Here is a 19,304-nt window from a genome sequence, read left to right as displayed (position 1 = left end):
CGACAAAGCCACCATAGCACAGTGTCAGGAAACACTGCCGAGGGGTCTTGAGTGTGACTGTCCTATTTTACCTGGGACAGGAAGACAAGGGACAGACTTGAAATGCCTTCTCTCAGAAACGTGCTCACTGGGACCCCAGGTGAGACCTCAGTGTGGTGTGGGAAGGAGAATTTCTGGCTTGGAACACAAGTCATTCCTACAAATATTTATAAAGCATCTCAAGTGGACACGAAAGAAAAAGGGACACTGTCCCGGCCACTAAAGATTTGCCATCACTAGGGAGGTGAAGATGCCCGTGGAAGAGAGTGCTGAATGAAAGGCATGGTAATGCCTCCTTCTTTTGTAGAAGGTATCAGACCCCAGGGCAGGGGCAAGGCAAACATTAGACTCATTTTCTAGATGATGAAACTTTCTTACCTGCCTGAGTTTAAATGGCTTATGTATTATCACAGGGCTAATAATTAGCTCATCTGGGTCTCCTGGTTTGTTGGATTTTCTTTGCGCTGCTCTGCTCTGCCTGCAAACAGCAGGGTTATGACACCCTGAGAGCCATCGAGCATTCCCAGGAGCAGGGGGAATGGACTCCGAGCTGTGAGAGCTCCTGGGGGAAGGTGGCATTTACCTGAGAATCGAAGGATCCGGAAGATTTCAATCAGAGAAGAAAGAAGGGAAGAAAGAATATTCCAGAAATAAAGAAACTCCATGAGCAAAGGCACAAAGCAGGACAAGAAGAGCCACCCAAGGGCAAAATTACTTGAGAAGTGAAGACTCCCTCCCTTTGCCTCCCCTGAGAGTCTGAGATAAAGGAGGAGGAGAGGTCTGGGTGTCTCTGGACTGATAAACAGACTCCACCCAGAGGCCAATAGCATGGGTATATGGGGACAGGAGGGTCAAGTGGCAGAAGTTCCCCTTCTCCAGTACAGAGGAACTGGGGGGGGGGCGGTAGGAGGGAGGCCATTTCCTCAACCCCACTTCTCAGATTCAGCACCTAGAGCAGAACCAGGAAGGATTCTGGGAGCCAGAGAGGACTGACAGACGGCAAGTCCCCTAGAGAAAACTGTTCCCTCTGGGGTCAGGTGACTAGGGTGGGGGTGGATGGCCACTGTGTGTGAGTGCCCTGCCCCATGGGAGAGGAGGAAATGTGAGGCTTGGAGAGCAGAAACGGGAAAGGAAAGGGAGGTGTCAGGAGGGGGAGAAAAGTCGGGGTGCATCCAGGGGAGGGGCCGTTCTGAAGCCAGTCTAGGAACACTGCCCTGGGATGATAGCAGGCGCGTGAAGGGAAGTGTCAAAGCCACCTGATAGACCTGATATAACTCTCTTTAATGCACCCCCTTCCTGACCCAGCTTCTCTCCCTTCTCTCCTCCTCAGTTCAAGAGGGTGGAGACAAGAGTGGGGAAGAACCCGGCCGGGGGGAATGAGCCGGGCATGGGGAAGGGGGCCTTTCTTAAGGCAGGAGGTAAGTGCGGTCCCTGACCTTTGCGGGGCAGACGTGTGACCTCCCTTCCAGCTCTAACACCCCACAGACTCTCACCCCTCACAGTCTGCCTGGTCCTTAGCATGTTTGTGCATCTCCCAGGGGTCCGAAACAGGTTGGGTTTAGGGAGAATGAGGAGAATCATCTCTCTACGAGGGGGCCCTGGCACTAACTTTTTCTTTCCCCTCTCTCCCTCTCTCCCCCACCCCTCTCTGCCAACCCCCTCTCTCTTGTGGCTTTCCACTTCCTAGTTCCCTGCACAGCGATCTCCAGTATCTCAAGTAGAGTGGCCCCAGGAACGCCACATAACGGTGGGGTTCATGGTCCGGCGGGTGCTAGTGGCTGGCCTGCTTTTCAGTCTGCTCCTTGGTTCTTCTGTGCTTTTGGTCTACATCTTCAGGAGCTGTGGCCCTAGTGAGCACAATCCTGGAATCCCCCAACCGAGCCAGCCCTCCTCATCAGGGCCTCTGTGGCTTTGTGCCCACTGACTCGTTCACCTCCCCTCCTGCCTCACCCTCTCGCCCTCTCCCTCCCAATCTGGCCCCGCTGGGCTCGGTCAGGCCCTGTCCTTCTCCTGGGGGGCCCTTCCCTTTTCCCCACCAGGCTGTCCTTTGCCCAGCACCTCGGGGGACCCCTGGCCATTTCTTTCTCCCTCTCCCAGCTCTGAGCTCCCCCCCCCCCCCACCTGGCAGGGCCCTGCAGGACGCCCGAGTGTCATGATCTTCAGGCTCATTACCTGGCCTCTGGGAACACCAGTGTGGCCCCCTGCACCGACTTCTTCAGCTTTGCCTGTGGAGACGCCAAAGGCACCAAGAGCTCTTTTCAGGCTCTTGCAGAGGAGAACAAGAGGAGACTTCGGAAAATACTGGGTGAGGCTCGCTGGGTGGAAGCGTCTCTGCAAGTGGGTGGCCCTGAGCCTATAACTATCTTGCTGTCCCAAACCTGTGTGGTTTGTGGCACAGCTGCTGGTTTGCTGCTCCGTCTCAGTAGCTACCACCTCAGTACCTCCTCCCTTCTCCTCTCTGTCCCTGTTTTCATCTTTCCTTTGCCACTTGCCCACGACTACTGTCCTCTCTTCAAGCCCCCCACATTTCACCGATCTGCCCCTTCTCTGTTGCTGCGCCTAAATCTTCCATTTCTCTCCCGCGCCTGGGACCTCCCATGCCAGTGGCCCTCAGCACCTGCTGCACTAAAGTCCAGGTGTGTCGGTTGCCCCCAGCCCCACCTGTCTGCTATCTCTGGGGTCACTGTTAGCCTCTCCCTGCAGTCACTTCCCCACCCCCTCCCTCAGACGCTGGTGTGCAAGCTCTAGGGGAAGAAGTGGGGTGCTGGGGCTGGCTGGGAGGACGTGGCCACGCGGTGAGAAGGGGAGGCATCTGGCTGTGTGCCAGGGAATGGATCCAGCCACAGAGGGCTTGCCGGAAGAGGAGAGGACCAACCTAAAGCCCTGGGGGCGCAGAAGTCGCCTGTAGGCAGTGACTGTGCAGAAGACCGAAGAATTGAGTTCATCTCTGAGGGAGCAACCGAGGCCATCTGGGAGGTTGGAAGCGGGCCCCAGGAAGTTGGAGGATGGTGTGAGGGTGTGAGGAAAGGGAACAAGAACAGGTATGATAGGCACACATTTCCAGTGTAAGGGAGCCCAGGACGTGTGATGGGATTCACTGGAATTTGGGAGGAGTGAATGTATCCCTCTGCCCTCTTTTTGATGGACAAAAGAACTGCAGGCAGGTATTCTCTGGAGGGGCCATGCTTCCAGTTAAGGCCAAGATATGAAAAGAAAATGTACGTTTAGGATAAAAACTGTTGCTCACTACAGAGTGAAAGGTATGGTGACTGAGTGGGTGGGAGGTGCCACAGGGTAGGTGATTGCAATGCACAGGCATGCGGGTTACTGCTGTGTGTGTGTGTGTGTGTGTGTGTGTGTGTGTGTGTGTGTGTTTCCTGGGTCACCAGCCAGGGTCTGGACCTTGTTTCTTCTTGCTAAACCTGTCTGGATGAGTTTTCCTGTCTCTGGCCCCCCAAAGTTCTCTGGTTTGCCAAATGTTTCTAATTTCTTTACTCATCTCCGTCCTGCCTTCCATTTGGACCCATAGGTGTTGGTAGGTGCTCCCATCTCTTCCTTTTCTCCCGTGTCTTTTCCTCCCCATTTCTCTTTCGTGTCTCCTTTGTTCCCCTCTGTCTTCCTCCCTGCCCTCACTCTCCCATCGAGCTGACCCAGCCCTCCCACCTTCTGACCTGTCCTCAACCCCGTATTTCCCCCCTTCTTTCCATTTCCCTGGGAGTCTTCCCCTTCTGTCCCACCTTCCCTGCTTGGCTTTTCTCCTCTAATTCTCCTATGCTTCCTTTCTAGAAGAGCCAGGTTCCCGGCACCTGGGCACTGGGGAGGACAAAGCTTTCCAGTTCTACAGCTCCTGTGTGGACACAGGTGCCATCGAAGCTGAAGGGGCTGCCCCCCTCAGACAAGTCATTGAGGAGGTGAGACCCAGGGCAGTAAGGTTTCTAGATACATAACACGTGGGACCCATGCATGCTCAGGGCTGCCTTTCCCCCTTTTTTTCTAGAAAGGGAGGGGGGTGTCTCTTTCCTAGGCATCTCCAAGTTCCAGGAGGGAGATGGAAATGGCAGTACCCTCTGGAAGCATGAGGACCCTGGGTGAGGGCAGAGAAAGAAGGATAGAGATGGAGCCAGCCCTGGAGGGCTCCGAGCACCCAGAGTAGCAGTCAGGAAGTGGCAGCTGGCTCAGGAAGGGGAGGGGTGGGGGGGGGGACAGGTCTCCCAGGCCACCCCCCACTGCTGAGCCCTGTCTCTCTGCTCCCCAGCTTGGAGGCTGGCGAATCTCCGGTAATTGGACTTCCTTAGACTTTAACCGAACCCTGAGCCTTCTGATGAGTCAGTATGGTTATTTCCCATTCTTCAGAGCCTACCTGCGACCTCATCCTACCCTTCCACACACGCCAGTCATTCAGGTGAGGGGCGCACCAGCACACAGCAGGACCGGGCCTGCCTCAACTTCTAGCTTAGCATCTCCTAGAGGAAGGTTGCGGACTGGACAGATAGGACAAATGGGCAACATAGATAAGATATTTATCTTGAGGGAAAATTATCAATGTGACAGTCAGGGATACTAGGTGAGATCAGAGAAGGGAGCAGGAGAGCCAGTCCTGTAAAGATTGAACTAGTTCCTATCTTCCTGACTGCTTATCTGGATCACCCCCCCCCCAACAGCCTTTTAATTAGACCCCTCATCTCCAGTATTGTCCTCCTCTTATCACTCTTGAGTTTTGCTGGAGGGACCTTTCTAAACCGAGAGCTAATTATGCTATTGTCTCTGTCTAAATGCCTCCAGTGACCTCGCCAGGTCCAGGTCGTCAGGATCTAGTTCTTAACCCCCTAGTCTCCAGCTTTATCTCCTGCCACATCCCTTTCCCCCTTAAACCTCAAGCCATGCTCTGTCACTTCTAGCTTCAAGAATATTCCTCAGTGCTTTTCATCCACGTTTCTCTTTGCTTGCAACACTACTCCCCAACGCTATTCCCACACTCAGCCTGGAAAACTCTTACATGTTTTTCAAATTTGGGGTTTGATTATTATCTCTTCCAGGAATTCTTCACTGACACCCTAGCTATGTGTTAGGTAGACCCCTCTGTCCTCCCAGCTTCCCAAGCTCTCATCATTGAAGACCGTGTTAAAGACTGTGAGCCCCTTAAGAATAGGACCATACCTTACTCACCTCTGTTCCTCAGGACCTAGCACAGGGCCAGGCATCTAGAGGCCCATGGAAGATGTTTGTTGAGCAAGTAAATAAATATAAATGTTGAAGGCATCGGTATTGTTGTAGATAATGCAATGCCATCTATTTGGCCCCTGCCCTCAAAAATTCCACAAAATTATATGGGGATGAATATACAAGAAAAGCTGTTAATCAGTATGAGATGCTCTAAAGGGTATGTTCAGGAGCTTCGGATGTGGTCTTTAGGGAGTACCTAAGATCTGAAATAGTTAAGGAATGGCTCAGAGAGGGGAGAACGTGAGCTGAGCCTTGAAACATGGTTGAATCACACAGGTGAAGGTGAAGTTAAGGGCATGAAAAGGACTTCGGGAAAGTCCTGAGCTAAGGCTGGAATGGTATGACTCTTCTGTGGGGTCAATGAGAAGGCTGGTTTATTGAACAGAGGATTTGGGGTAGGGGTGAGGTGCAGTGGGAGATAAGAGAAGAGTAAGGCTGAAGACATGAAGTTGGGCCTCATTATTCCTAAAAATTTTACTAAAAAAATTACTAAAAAATTACTAAAATTTTATTGCAGACTTAAAAAAAAATCTATAATTTTTCTTCAAAATGGATAAAAGATACAGTCTAGATTTTCAGAAAAAAAAATCTGTGATGAACAAAGTTTTGCTATTTTAGTCAGCATGGATTTTAGCTTTGATTTTTATTTGAAAAATATCGGTTAAGACATTGATCTTCATTACTGTTTTCAGTACCTCTTAAATTTTGCACCTGAGATGGTTTCCCCCTCCCTTAACCCTGGACTTGGACCCAGCACAGGGGCTGGCCCCCTTCAGGACATGGATTAGTGGGCTTCTCCCTTGACAAACACCCCAAAACTGGTTGAAGCACCGCCCTGTCCTCACATTTTCCATGTCTGTATAATATAAAGAGTATCCTTTCCCCCCTTGCCCCCGACCCCAATCCCTCCCTCTCTTGCTGTCCTCTCTCACACCTTCTCTGTGTCCTGAGGCTGTCTCCTGTAGCACCTTCCCCATCCTCCCACACCTGTCCTCTCCTCCCTCCACGCTCCCTACTTCTCTCCAGTATCTCTTGTGTCCAGATAGACCAGCCAGAGTTTGATCTTCCCCTCAAGCAAGAGCAGGAACAGAAGATCTATGCTCAGGTAAGATGCCTCCATGGACAAAGGTCAGGCCCTGATCTCTGATGCTCAGCCTCTGGTGGCTGTGACTGATGTTGCCCCTCCCCCAGATTGTGCGGGAATACCTGGCTTATCTGAGTCGGCTGGGAGCCTTGCTAGGAGGAGACCCAGACAAGGTGCAACAACATGCCTTCCTGTCCATCTCCATTACCTCACAGCTGTTTCAGTTTCTGAGGCCCCTGGAGGAGCAGCAGGCACAGAAGAAGCTCTTCCAGCTGGTCACTATTGACCAACTGCAGGTGCCTTGAACCAGGGACTGGAGGAGGATGGGCAGGAGGGTTTCTCTCCTAAACTTTCTGGATCTCCTGAAATCCTTTCTCCTCATTCCTTAATTCCTTTCCATCCCTAACTTTCCCAGGCCCATCCCTTTCCCCAACCATCCCCTTCCCCACCCCCTCTCAAACCCTGAGGGAGAGGACCCCCCTCTCCTGCCTCCTCTCCTCCTTTTCTGTCCCCCTCAGCCTTGTGTCCCTCCTCTAAGGAAATGGCCCCTGCCATCGACTGGTTGTCCTGCTTGCAAGCGACATTCACGCCAATGTCCCTGAGACCCTCCCAGCTCCTCGTAGTCCATGACCTGGAGTATTTGAAAAACATGTCTCAGCTGGTGGAAGAGCAGCTGTTGAAATACAGGTTTGCTTCAGGTGGGACTGGGGGAGTATGAGGGCGATGAAGAGTCCGAGGACCTGGAGGCCTCAGGGACAAAGGAGATTGTGGAAACTGCATGCTGGTAAGGTCTTCCCAGGAAGATGGAAGGGATCCACGGATATGTGAGAGCAGAGAAGTGTTGGGGTGAATGGCCCAAGAGAAAATTGAGGCAACAGGAAGCATGAGAGGCTTGAGGGGCACAGGGAAGGGAAAACACACATGAAGTGAGGCATTCATGTGCCCAGCACCTGGGTTTGCTGGGAGTAGAACCCAGTCTTTGAAGAGCCTCTAAGCTATAGGAGATGCTGGAAGGCCAGTCACTAGGGACAGCTCAGGCATGCATGTCTTATCAGCAGCTAGGAGGTAGAGGTAGGAGGTGGAGGCCCATGGGGCCAGTGGATGGAGGTGGTGAAAGCTGGGGGTTCTCTTGGGGGAGGGCTGGGGGAGAGGCCATTTCTCAGCTGTGAGAGGATCCAGAGGCCCTTGCATGTGAGACTCTGTTGGGCTGTCTGCCATCCCCAGTAACTACATGGCCACTGCCTGAAGACAGGGGCTTCCTTCCAGGGACTTGGGCTCAGGGCCCTTCTTCATAGTACCTCAGTGGCAGCAACATCTAGAGATTCTTTTTAAGGAAGTGAAGGACCATTCTTGTGGGTGTGAGCAGGTTTATGTAAAGCTATAAATCAGACCTGGAGAGAGTTGACAGCAGGGCAGAGGAAGGTCTCAGGTCCCAGCTTTGCTGTGCTTAGAAGATACATCTTAAGGTGAGCTGAGATTTCTTGGTTGGGGAAGTAGATGAATCTGTTTTGTTACATTTTTTAAGTCTAGTCTTCATCTAGCCCAGACGCTTCACTCCCTGCAATTTGAGAAGTCACTTCTGCATCTAGTTCCTTCTATGACCATTTTCCAACTCACACCAAGAAAAGCTCTTCTTGACTTGTTCAAAGGTCAAGCCACTATTTTCTATAGATACAGAAGAGAAGGGGCTTCCTTCAGGAGTACCAGGTGACTACACAAGGGGAGGCTGTTCTTGAGGCACCTCGAGAGCCCTGAGTGTATGTGTGGGTCTCTTTTCCCTCCACAGAGACTTTCTGCAGAGCCACATGATCTTGGGGCTGGTGGGGACCCTCTCTCCAGCCCTGGACAGTAAGTTCCAGGAGGCACGCAGATCACTGATCCAGAAACTGCGGGAGCTGACCCAACGACCACCCATGGTGAGGAGAGAAGGGAGGAATTTTCCCAGATTGGGGGCTAATGGAGCATCTGTCATTTTGAGGGATAATTGTTGGTGTATCTCTCCCATGGAGACGGCATGGGGGCAGATGCCATTCAATGTCTGGATTTTCCATAGAAGCAGACAGGCTGTGCATACAGTGCTTATGTTGAGAACTGACATGCCAGGTACCAGAACTTTTGGCACACATCTGGCTACTTTTACAGCCTTTTGCTGAATATTAAAGTTTAAATATAAAACTTTAAAATTATCAGCAATTGCTTTTCCTTTCAATGACCTTTAAACTATTTGCCTAGTTAGTTATCCAGAACTCTGTGATTTAAGGACGTGGACTTAAAGCTTGGGATTCGTTGGGATGCAAGACATGACCAGCAAGTGGCCTCTCCTCTGTTTAGGTGCTTCCAGTGTTTGATGTTCAAGGGTGCTTCCCAAAGAGTTCATCTCTGACATCCAGTGGGATCTGTGGGGTCATAGCATGGGCTTCACAGTGCAGAGCCTGATATATCTGAGGTGGTAGTTCTGTGCCAAACACACTAACCAAAGTCTCCTGTGTTGCATAAGATGTGGAGACACTCCTTTACCAAGAACTTTGAAATCCTAGGTCGGACACATCCAGATGCAAGTGAAGGTATCCAGAACGTTAGATATGTTCCAACCTGAGTACAGGCCTCAGTGTAGTCTTGAAAAGCACGGGTTTTTTTTTCCTTCATAATTTGTGGACCATTTCTGTGTCTTGGAGAAACTCACTGCTTTGACAACTTGAAATACCCGTGGAATTCAAAGAGGGTAAATGGGTGCACAGGGACTGGCATGTAGTTATTGAGTATCAGGAGTGAGACATCTTTCTTTTTTTTAATAGGTTCCTTTTCAAATTAAATTAAATCAAATTTTTTAATGATTTAAAAAATTTATTTATTTATTTTGAGAGAGATAAAGAGAGAGCATGAGGAGGGGAGGGGCAGAGAGTGAGGGAGGGAGGAAGGGAGAGAGAAACCCAAGCAAGCTCTGCACTGCCAGCACAGAGCCTGACACAGGGCTTGAACTCATGAACCGTGAGATCATGACCTGAGCCAAAACCAAGAATGGGAAACTTAACCGACCCAGGCACCCCAAAGTTCTTTTTTTAATGTTTATTTATTTATTTGGGGGGGAGGGGCAAAGAGAGAGGGAGAGAGAGAATTCCAAGCAGGCTCCTTGCTGTCAGTGAAGAGCCTGACATGGGGCTTGAACTCACTGGGGCTCGAACTCACGACCCATGAGATCATGACCAGAGACAAAATCCAGAGTCAGATGCTTAACTGACTAAGCCATCCAGATGCTCCAGGAGTGAGACATTTTTCTAAACCCTTTAGATAGATATGAACTGAATTAATCCTCAGAAGAATCCCGTGAGGCAGGCACATCATTTTATTCCTGTTTTGTGACAGGGAAATTGAGGCACAAAAGCTAAGGAACTTGCTCAAGGTATTACACCTAGTAAGTTGGTAGATCTAGGATTTGAATTCTGGCAGTCTGGCTCCAGGGTCTGTGTGCTTAATCCTTTGGCTAAGAAACAAACAAACAAACAAACAAAACAACAGTAAAACACTCCTTTTTGGGACTTTTCTCAGGTTGGTAAGTGCCCAAGAAGCTTCTGCCCAGCCTTTCTCTTGACACGGATGAGGCTGACAGGGCTCCAGCTCCTCTTAGTTAACATTGCTACAAAATCCCTGTCAACCAATAGCTTCCTGTCAATCCCAGAACCATGGTCTGATGGCACTTCTTGAAGGACGTAAATGGGCTAATATTGAAATCACATTTAAAGGACAGGAAAGTCTTATAAATTGCTGAAGCTGCCATCTTTTGTATACTTCTATACATCTGTTATATCTATTATGTCCATCCTCATTATACCCATTAGGATTTATAGTTGTCCTTGGGCTTGAAAATTGAGTCAAGTTCTACCAACAAATAGAATAACAGTTGATATGAGGGTTACTGTGTATCAGGCACTGCATGGAACACTTTAACGTGGATGATTTTATTTAATTCTCCAGAAACACTCCGAGGTCCTTAGAAAGGGCAAGTGACTTTCCCCAGACCACACAGCTCATAAGTGAAGGAACAGGTTTCAAAACAGATCACTCCTGCTCATGAGGACATGTTGTTAATCACATACTATGCAGGATTGAGGAATGAGTGGGTAGGAAAACAGAAAATGAGTTTGAGAATTCTTTCTACAAAGGTCAAGATAGTAAATACTTTTGGTTTTGTGGCCCATTACAGTCTGTGTTGCAACCACCCAGCCCTGTCCTTGTAGCACAACAGCAGCTGCATGTGGAGTGAATGAATGGGTGTAGCTGCGTTCCCCAAAGACTCTGGCTCACACAACAAATGCTCAGAGTTCCCAAGAGGGACACATGAGGGAGGGTTTGAATGGCAGTGGTGGATCTCCATGCAGGAGGTGGGACAGAGGCAGTTGCCTAGAGAGTTTAAAGGTTTTTCTGGTGGGGTGTCTGGGTGGCTCAGTCAGTTGAGTGTCTGACTTTGGCCCAGGTCTTGATCTTGTGGTCCGTGGGTTTGAGCCCTGAGTTGGGTTCTGAGCTATCAGCTCAGACCACCACATGAACAAAAGACAGAGGTCCCTGCCCTCAGACACTTATGCACTGATGAAGGAAGGAAGACAATAAACTAAGTAAATAAAATATATTAGGGCGTGATTAGTGTTATGGAGAAACACTCCAGAGACATGGCGTGCTAGGTGGGGAGGGTGTACGAGTGGGTCAGGCAAGCTCATGCAGACTTGGAGTCATTAATCACTAATGTTTCTTTATGGTTCAGCCAGTTATGAAGCCACACAAATTACACTATCTTCCAACACAGAGTTCTCCATCTAATTCACAAGGACTCAATTTGCGGTTTTACCAAAAGCCTCCATGAAACCAGTGCCAACACAGTGAGGGAGTACATTAAGATTTACAGAATGATTTTGATGTGTTGCTTCACCTGATCTCCTGAGCGGTGCTGCCAGGGAGGTAGAACAGGTAGTACTCTCATGGTGACAGTTCGAGTAGCTGAAGTGCAGGGGTGTAAGTTAATAACCCACATTTGGTAAATGCTGAATTCTCTGTTCAGAGGTAGTATTTGGTAGCTCCTTGAGGATGAATCTGGCCAATACATGTGTTTTCTTGGCCTTAAAGCTTTTTACAAACTTTTAGTTAATCACCAGAAGTCAAAAATTAGGAGATGGTGTGTTAATAGTCACATTTCCAGCATTTGTGTGTGTGTGTGTGTGTGTGTGTGTGTGTGTGTGTGGTACATGGGAAGCTTGAGCAGCACCAGACTAGGCTTCTCCAGGGGTCACGAGTGACTGGGGCTGAGTGGTGCAGCTCTCTTCAGCCCGGCTGTGCTGTACCCATCGCCCTGGCCCCTCCATGCCCCATGGGCCTGATGCTGGCTGCTTCTCAGTTACATCACCACATGGCCCCTACCTGAGTTCATAACTCTGGCTCTCTTAGGTTATCCTGGTTTGATGAAGCTTTGAACCAGAAAAATTGTTATTATTTTGGCATTATTTGTCCTCAGTGATCCCCAGAAATCCCTTAGTAGTTACATACTATTTTCCAAGTATTCAAAAATGATCAGTCCAATGACTCATTCTAGAATTTCCTTTAGAAATTAGCATTAAGGATTCCTGGCTGGCCTGTAATCTCCAAAATCTCTTTCCCTCTATGGCAACTTAAGAAAATTTTTGTTTCCTCCAGACTCCTGGAATTTTTTCTGATTTCCGTTATTTCTTAAAGTGTTATTACTTATGGTTCTAAGCTTATATCTGCAACTTTTCTTTTGTTCCCTAAAATTAATCTACTGGATGTCAATATCTTGGATCTGAAGTATTTCTTTCATTTTTTTATATTATGGCAATGATTGTTCCCTATATTTCTCTTTGTCTCATATATTTTTAATACATATGGTATGCTGTGTCATTCCATGTCTTGAGAGACAGCGTGGATACTCATAACCCCCAGTAGATGAATATTTAACCTGTCAACCTCCATCCCTGAGACCGACATTTATTTAGAGATTCTGGAAGTCATTTTCCTGCTCATGGGAGATGTGACCCAGCACAACAGTGATGAAAAGAATCTCAGAGTTTCACAGGAGTTAGCAATGGGTAGTCTGAGGTGGCATCTGTGTTCTCCAGGAACCAGGTCAGAGTCTGCTGTGGCCCAAGCTATGGGCACAGGCATGGAAGAGGCAAAAGCTTTTGGAGAAATGGGTGGGCATTAGCAGAAGGGATCAGGAAACAGCTCAAGAACCAGGAGTTGTGAAAAGGGCAGGTAGATCACACTACCAAGCTGAAGGTTGATGCGTTTGCTGCTGCTCCAGCAGTAGAGCCTACCTCCCACACCAACAGCCTGATGAAAGGCAGTCTCCAATCCAAGCCCTTTGTCAGGAGGGCTGTGGGAGATGGACAGACACTGAAGGTGGCCCACAGATCCTGCCCTTGACCCAGTCATGGGTATCAGATCCATGTTTCCTTTCACTTCATCTTTGCTTTTCACAGTTGTGTTTTAGAGCTGCCACTAATACACTATAGAAAGCATCTGGCTCCTTATCCTCACAAGAGGAGAAGTCCTTAACAGACCTCACAGTAAGGGGACAAGAACAAAAAATGTGGGCAACCAGGTCTGGAGCAGCCTCCAAAATGGTAAATGTCCTAACAGGCAGAGGCCCAGGAGCTCCTTCTTCCGTGACAATACTGGTCTTCCGTTTCTGTTTCCTCTCTTGTGGGAAGCCCCACAAACTCTCTCTCTAATTTTGGCACCAGAAAGCATGGTAGCAGCCTAACAATCTTCCCTGTGAGGAGATCTGCGAAAAGTAAATAAGTTACAGGAATGGAGTCTTGTGACTTCATCCCACTTAACCCAAACTGGCATGTTAGCTGTGTTTTCAAAGTCCCAGCTCAGCTCTCCCCCAGGCTGGTGCTCTCACCCTAAGCCCCTTGGGCATGTTTCTCTGTTTGTCTTGTGTCATCTCTGGGCCCCCTTCATGGTCAGCTCCTCAAAGCCATCCAAGCCCACCACAAACATCCCCCCCGCCGCCCTCCACCGAGCATCTCTCTCTTATGTTGCTTATTTTTTCTGTCCCTGTGCTAAAAACACCCCAGTTGCCCAAGACTCTACTGAGTTTTTGTCTAACCATCTTTCTGCCTTTGAAGTTGATAATGTCCCTCATCTCATCCTATTTTCCCTGATTTGATCCAAAGTTTCTTAGGTCTCTGAATTCATGTTTAGTCTTTTCTTTTGCCCCCTTCTCCTACCAAACAGTATGGGGTCTAAAACCCATTTTCACTCTGACAGTTTTCTTCTTTATAAGACAAGGTCCTATCATATGATCCATGGTAACCATTTGGAGAGGCAGGGAGAGGGGCAGAAAAGAAGAGCAGAATTACCTTCTCCAGTTTCCATTTTAGATAAAGAAACATGGAAGGGTGGCTGCCTTGGCTGGGCTACCAGTGTGGTGCATGTGGCGGGTGGGGATGGAGTGGCCAACAGACCTTCTATGGTAAGAGGTTTGGTATGTAGTCCTCTCCTATCCAGGAGCCTTTCTGTTCTCCAGAAGAATACCTCAGAGAGGACTTGCTTTCAATTCAATAGTCAATAAATAAGGATGATTTGCCCAATCCAGGCTCACGAGACTAATCCTGGAGGACATAAACCCCTTTTTACCAAGCAGCAATAGCTCATGTGTATCACCAAAAGGGAAAATGAAGTAAAGTGGGACAAACCCAGAAAGACCAGGAAAGAGAGCATCCTCTGGGGGTCAAGATCTAGACAAGATTGACCTGGAGAGATGGATGAGAAAGAACCCTTGACAGGAGCCATTCATTCGAGCTTTGTCTCTGCAGCCCACCAGCCCTCGATGGATGAAGTGCGTAGAGGAGACAGGAGCCTTCTTCGAGCCTACCCTGGCAGCCTTGTTTATTCATGAGGCCTTCAGTCCGAAAACCCAAAGTGCTGTATGTGAGGGCTCTTCCCCAGCCCATGTCTCTCTACCCCTTCCCACCCAACCATTCTCTCCTAATTCTATTCACTGTGCCCTTCTTGATGGTCTGCATGGTTGGGGGTGGTGGGGGGTGGGGGTGTCAGCCAGTCACAGAGAGAAAGAGTGAACTATGTGAGGGATGCCAAAGGAGGCCAGGCCATGCTGTGTCCCTAGGGTTTGCCTAGTTTTGCTATGAGACACAAGTGTATACAACATGCACGAATTTGGATAAGTTTCCCAACTTCCCTGCTCTTATGCTTCTTCAACCATAAAATGAGAAAATTGAACTCCGTGGCCTCTATGGCTACTCCCTGTTTATCTATGATTTTTTAACAACACAGGAAATGGTATGAGAATGGAATGATATCATCTTAAGAAGTGCAAGTAAATGAGTACTGAGTAGTCTTTGCGTGCCTACTATGTGGCTAACACTCTTGTTAGCACTTGGCATGAACTACTTTAATTGCTAGTATTATCCTAATGTTAGAGAAGAGAGAACTGAAGCACAGAGAGGTTAGATAACTTGTCCAAGGTCACACAACTACCAAAAAGTAGAGTCAGGATTTGAATTCAGGCTTCAAATATTGTCATCCATTTTCCTCTATCAAGAAAGGATACAAACAAGATGGTAGACGGCTGGGAAAGCAGTAACTACACAATCAGTTGTGAAGCTGGGAAAACTTGAGCTTGTTGGAAAGCTGAAGAGCCCAGAAAGATGGAGAGAGGAAATGCATGCCTTAATAAAAAGAGTGTGAGGACAAGGGCTCTCAAGAACAGAGAAGGGAATGATGGTCCTCTTCCTTTGCTTTCTGAGTGGATTGTTGACCAAGGGTAAGGACAGCATCTCCCTCCCCTGGCAGGCTGAGATCTTCCCACAGAAAGGAACTATCTCCCCTATCGACCCTCAGGACTGACCAGCTCCCACCTTCCCTTTATGTTCTTGGTACCTCCTTTCTGTCTCCACAGATCTCTGTGCCCTGGGTTTCCAGTCACCTAGTAAATATTACTTTTTGCTTTCTCTTTGGAGTTCTTCCCCCTTCTCTGGTAGCTCCCTGGGGCCAAGGCCCTTCCTAGAGGCCCAGGGGGCAGGAACCCAGACCAAGGCTGACCCTGATCCTGTGTCTCTATCTGGGCCCCTACACAGGCCATGGAACTATTCACTGCAATCAAGGACACCCTCATCGCTCGCCTCAGGAGGGTTCCCTGGATGGATGAGAAGACCCGGAAAGAGGCCCAGGATAGGGTAAGTCCAGGAGTGAGAGACAGAAGTAAGGGTGGAATTGAGTTTTGGGCCCAGAGATCACAGTGACAGAAAGACAATGCAAAGGCACAAGAACACATGGCAATGTAAACACCAGTATGCCATACATACATCCTGGTGACAATATAAAAGGTGGGACCGGGGCAGTGAACACAAGAAATTCCCTCCGATAGACTTGGGGTAGTTAGGTTTCTTCTACCTTTTGTGTCTCTCCCCAGGTCACCCAACTGCAGGTGAAGATGGGGGGCCCAGAATGGGCCCTGAAGCCATCACTGGCCAGGGAGGAATACAACGATGTGGGTCCCTGCCCTTGCCAGCTCCTCATTAGTCCTCAGCTTCTCCTCACCTTCTGACTCGCCCAAATGGCAGAAAATCTGTTTGCCCTGGGCTATCCTAACTGACTCCTTCCTTGCCCTGGTGTTGGCTGGGTTTTATGGGTGAATATCCACACTGTGGGTCTTGCCAGCAGAAGAAAGGAACCTTTTCAGGTCACAATAAGTGTGTGTGCACACATGCATGCATACATTCTTGGGACTTGCCTGAGTGTGTTTATCTGTGCGCTGATTTGTGTGAAGCCTGTCTGCGTCGACGTGGTGTCATTGTGCTGCTTTCTACTGTACTGCGGATGTCTGTATGTCGGGGCTTACCGTCTGTGTTCAGATGTACCCATCGGCGTATATCAGTGTGCATCCGTATTTGTCTCTGTGTATCCGAGTCACCTCCTGCCTCCTCCCAGATACAGCTTGGACCCAGCTACCTGCAGTCCTTCCTGAGCTGTGTCCGATCTCTCCGAGCTAGAATTGTCCAGAACTTCTTGCAGTCTTTCCCCCAGCACAGGTATAGGAGCAAGGGAGACATAGACACTGCATCCCAGAAATGCCTATTCAAGATTAGCAGGAAAGAAAGCTGGGGGCCTGAGGGAACAGGAACAGTGACAGTAATTGGGAGGGTGGGGCCTCCCATATGTCTGGTGGGCAGGGCCATACATGACGGAGCTGGTGTTCATACGTGCTCTTCCCATAGGTGGCAGGTGTCCACCTGGGGGGTCAGTGCTTACTATTCAATATCTGACCATGTGGTGGTCTTCCCAGCCGGACTCCTCCAACCTCCATTCTTCCACCCTGGCTACCCCAGGTAGGGGCCGTTCTATGAGGGTGGGCAGGGGATTTCCCAAGGGCGATGGACAGACATTATGATGTATAGGATTCATGGTTGGCGAACTGGGGTCAAAAACTTTGAAGGACTCTCGGAGTAAGATAAACCTTTGTCTTCCCAGAGCCGTGAACTTTGGCGCTGCTGGCAGCATTATGGCCCATGAGCTGCTGCACATCTTCTCCCAGCTGTGTGGGTAACAGTGGGCCATTGGGAGGTGGGACCATTGGGAATCCAGGTGAAGGCCCTAAACGAGGCCAAAGGAAGAGAAAGGGAGGGCTCCAGGTGGCACAGTTAAGAATCTTTAGCAATGCTTTGGGGGGCTAGCCCAGTCTGTGGTACCCCCTGGTCCTCATCCTTACTCCATATCTCACCATTTCTTTCCCTTGCCCCATTTTCAACAGTACTCCCTGGGGGCTGCCCAGCCTGTGACACCCATGCCCTACAGGGGGCGCTGCTGTGCCTGAAACGCCACTACCAATCCATTCCGTTACCCAGCGGACTCTCCTTCAATGGCTCTTGGACACTACTGGAGAATGCCGCCGACATCGGGGGGGTGGCCATTGCACTGCAGGTAACTCCAATCCCAAGGGCCAGGATCTATTGAGAGCCATTCTGTCTTCACTGGTTTTTCCTTCTACCATCCCTTGTGCAAACATAGTTGTAAAGCCTCCTGCCCTTCACACCCTCACTGAGCAGATGGCAGTTTGGGAATCCCCCTCTGACCCCACAGATCCCTCTTTTCTAGGTTATCTATAGATCTCACAAGTACATTTTTTTTCCTGGCTCAGACCAGTGTGTCTGTGGAAAAGGGCCGTGAACTGGTTTTCGGCATTGTGGGTGGGGCATCAGACTTCTAAGTGGCCATGGGTCTAGAGTCTAAGGGTTACTTGCCATCCCACCCCCATATCCAGGCGTACAGCAGGAGGCTGTTAAGGTACTACGGAGAGACTATCCTGCCCAACCTGGACCTCAGCCCTCTACAGCTCTTCTTCCGAAGCTATGCCCAGGTAGGCAGCGGCCACCTCCCTCCGCAGCTCGCTCCATGTCAGATAAGTACCTTATTGGCAATGCTTGAAGAGGGGTGCCTCCCTGAAACACCTTCCCCCAAACAGCCCCAACCCTCTGCCACAGATGTCCCCGCTGTCATCTTTTCATACATGCTCCTTGGGACCATCTTTTCATATTTCTATAAATTCTTCTACCAAACTCATCACCCTCTTCAAAAACAGAAAAAAATTCTACTGCCAAATCCCTCTCTGAGATGAGCCCAACTTTTTCTTCTTTCATTTCTCCTAAAAAATGAACCTTCGACAGACTGTCTATAGACCATATTCCTTGTTGGAGACCTCACCACCCCCCCCCCCCCCAGGTCCCCACATGAGTACCACATGCTCCCTCAACAGACACTGTCCCCATTTCCTCAGTATACTTAAAGACCCCTCAGGGTGCTTGGGTGGTTCAGTCAGTTGAGTGTCTGACTCTTGATTTCAGCTCTGGTCATGATCCCAGGGTCATGAGATTGAGACCCAGCGCAGAGCCTGCTTAAGATTCTCTCTCTCTCTCTCTCTCTCTCTCTCACTCTCTCTCTCTCTCTCTCTCTCTCTCTCTCCCTCATCCTCTCTAAAAAATAAAAATAAAAAAGACTCCCTCACGGAGTTTTTACAATAAATCCCACCTCCCCACCTTTCCGTCACTTACGAATGATCTGATTACACAGCCCATGCCCTCCCTCACACACATCCTGCCAGATAAATGACCTACAGGGGCATCTGGGTGGCTCAGTTGGTTAAGCATCAGACTTCAGCTTAGGTCATGATCTTGCAGTTTGTGAGTTCGAGCCCCACATCGGGCTCTGCACTAGACAGTGTGGAGCCTGCTTGAGATTCTCTCTCTCCATCTCTCTCTTTGCCCCTGTCACGTTCTTTCTCTCTCTCTCTCAAAATAAATAAATAAACTTATAAAACAATAAGTTACATACAAATGTGTGGCCCTATCTCTGCTCTCATCTCTGTCTGCTGTCCCTACTCACTACATTGGCACCAGGTCTGCCTCGTCCTCCTGACCCTGATGGACGCTACTATTCTGCTCTTCTCCTTACCCTGCGTGGACCTCTCTTTCTCCACAGGTGATGTGTAGGGAGCCCAGCACCTGGGAACCCCAGGATCCTCACAGCCCTCCCATGCTTCGAGTACATGGGCCCCTCAGCAACATGCAAGCCTTTGCCAGACACTTCCACTGTCCGCGTGGTGCCCTCATGAACCCCTCCAGCCGCTGCCAGCTCTGGTAACCTGGCTACCACAGAGACTCCAACTTAGATGTAACAACACCTCCCTGCCCCATCCATGGAATCAGACGCTATCTCCTTTCCCTTTCCCTTCCAAAAATAAAAGCTGGCACTTGGCTTCTTACTGTCCATTAATGACTCTTTCCTAATATGTTCTATGCCTAGAAGTCAGAGAAGATAAGAGGAGACAATGCCAAGAGAATTCTGTAGACACAAGAAAAGCGAAGAAACCAATGGGTCTAAAGGTCAGTGGGCCAAAGGTTGGGCAATTAAACAGACCAGTTAGAGACAAAAG

General features: G+C 49.3%; 1 protein-coding gene across 6 annotated transcripts; it reads left to right on the top strand.

Annotated features, from left to right (window-relative positions):
• The first annotated feature begins 952 nt into the window (after positions 1–952).
• On the top strand, positions 953–19,089 carry KEL (Kell metallo-endopeptidase (Kell blood group)). Of its 6 annotated transcripts, none has more exons than XM_042926897.1 (19): positions 953–1,457; positions 1,727–1,889; positions 2,168–2,344; positions 3,826–3,950; positions 4,295–4,316; positions 4,393–4,441; positions 6,214–6,367; positions 6,454–6,642; positions 6,885–7,033; positions 8,133–8,262; positions 14,173–14,283; positions 15,454–15,552; positions 15,789–15,866; positions 16,307–16,407; positions 16,594–16,704; positions 16,847–16,914; positions 17,127–17,296; positions 17,637–17,732; positions 18,851–19,089. In XM_042926897.1, the coding sequence occupies exons 1-19, from the start codon at positions 1,323–1,325 to the stop codon at positions 19,010–19,012; spliced, it is 2,289 nt and encodes a 762-aa protein (XP_042782831.1). In that variant the 5' UTR covers positions 953–1,322; the 3' UTR covers positions 19,013–19,089. The 6 variants fall into 6 exon arrangements, with proteins under 6 accessions (XP_042782831.1, XP_042782832.1, XP_042782833.1 ...); XM_042926899.1 differs by having other exon boundaries at positions 954–1,457; positions 6,289–6,367; XM_042926898.1 differs by having other exon boundaries at positions 4,295–4,441; positions 6,305–6,367.
• The last annotated feature ends 215 nt before the right edge of the window (positions 19,090–19,304 follow it).

The sequence above is a fragment of the Panthera leo genome, chromosome A2 (assembly GCF_018350215.1).
Source record: "Panthera leo isolate Ple1 chromosome A2, P.leo_Ple1_pat1.1, whole genome shotgun sequence".
NCBI lineage: Eukaryota > Metazoa > Chordata > Mammalia > Carnivora > Felidae > Panthera > Panthera leo.
The sequence above is the reverse complement of the archived record's forward strand: the minus strand, read 5'-3'. Positions and strand labels throughout refer to the sequence as shown.

Excerpts from the sequence above, each read along its gene's own strand:
- KEL (XM_042926897.1), top strand. The coding sequence starts at position 1,323 with ATGCACCCCCTTCCTGACCCAGCTTCTCTCCCTTCTCTCCTCCTCAGT. Across the intron at positions 3,951-4,294 it reads TCAGACAAGTCATTGAGGAG|CTTGGAGGCTGGCGAATCTC; the intron begins GTGAGACCCAGG and ends TCTGCTCCCCAG. Across the intron at positions 4,442-6,213 it reads CACACACGCCAGTCATTCAG|GCTGTCTCCTGTAGCACCTT; the intron begins GTGAGGGGCGCA and ends CTGTGTCCTGAG.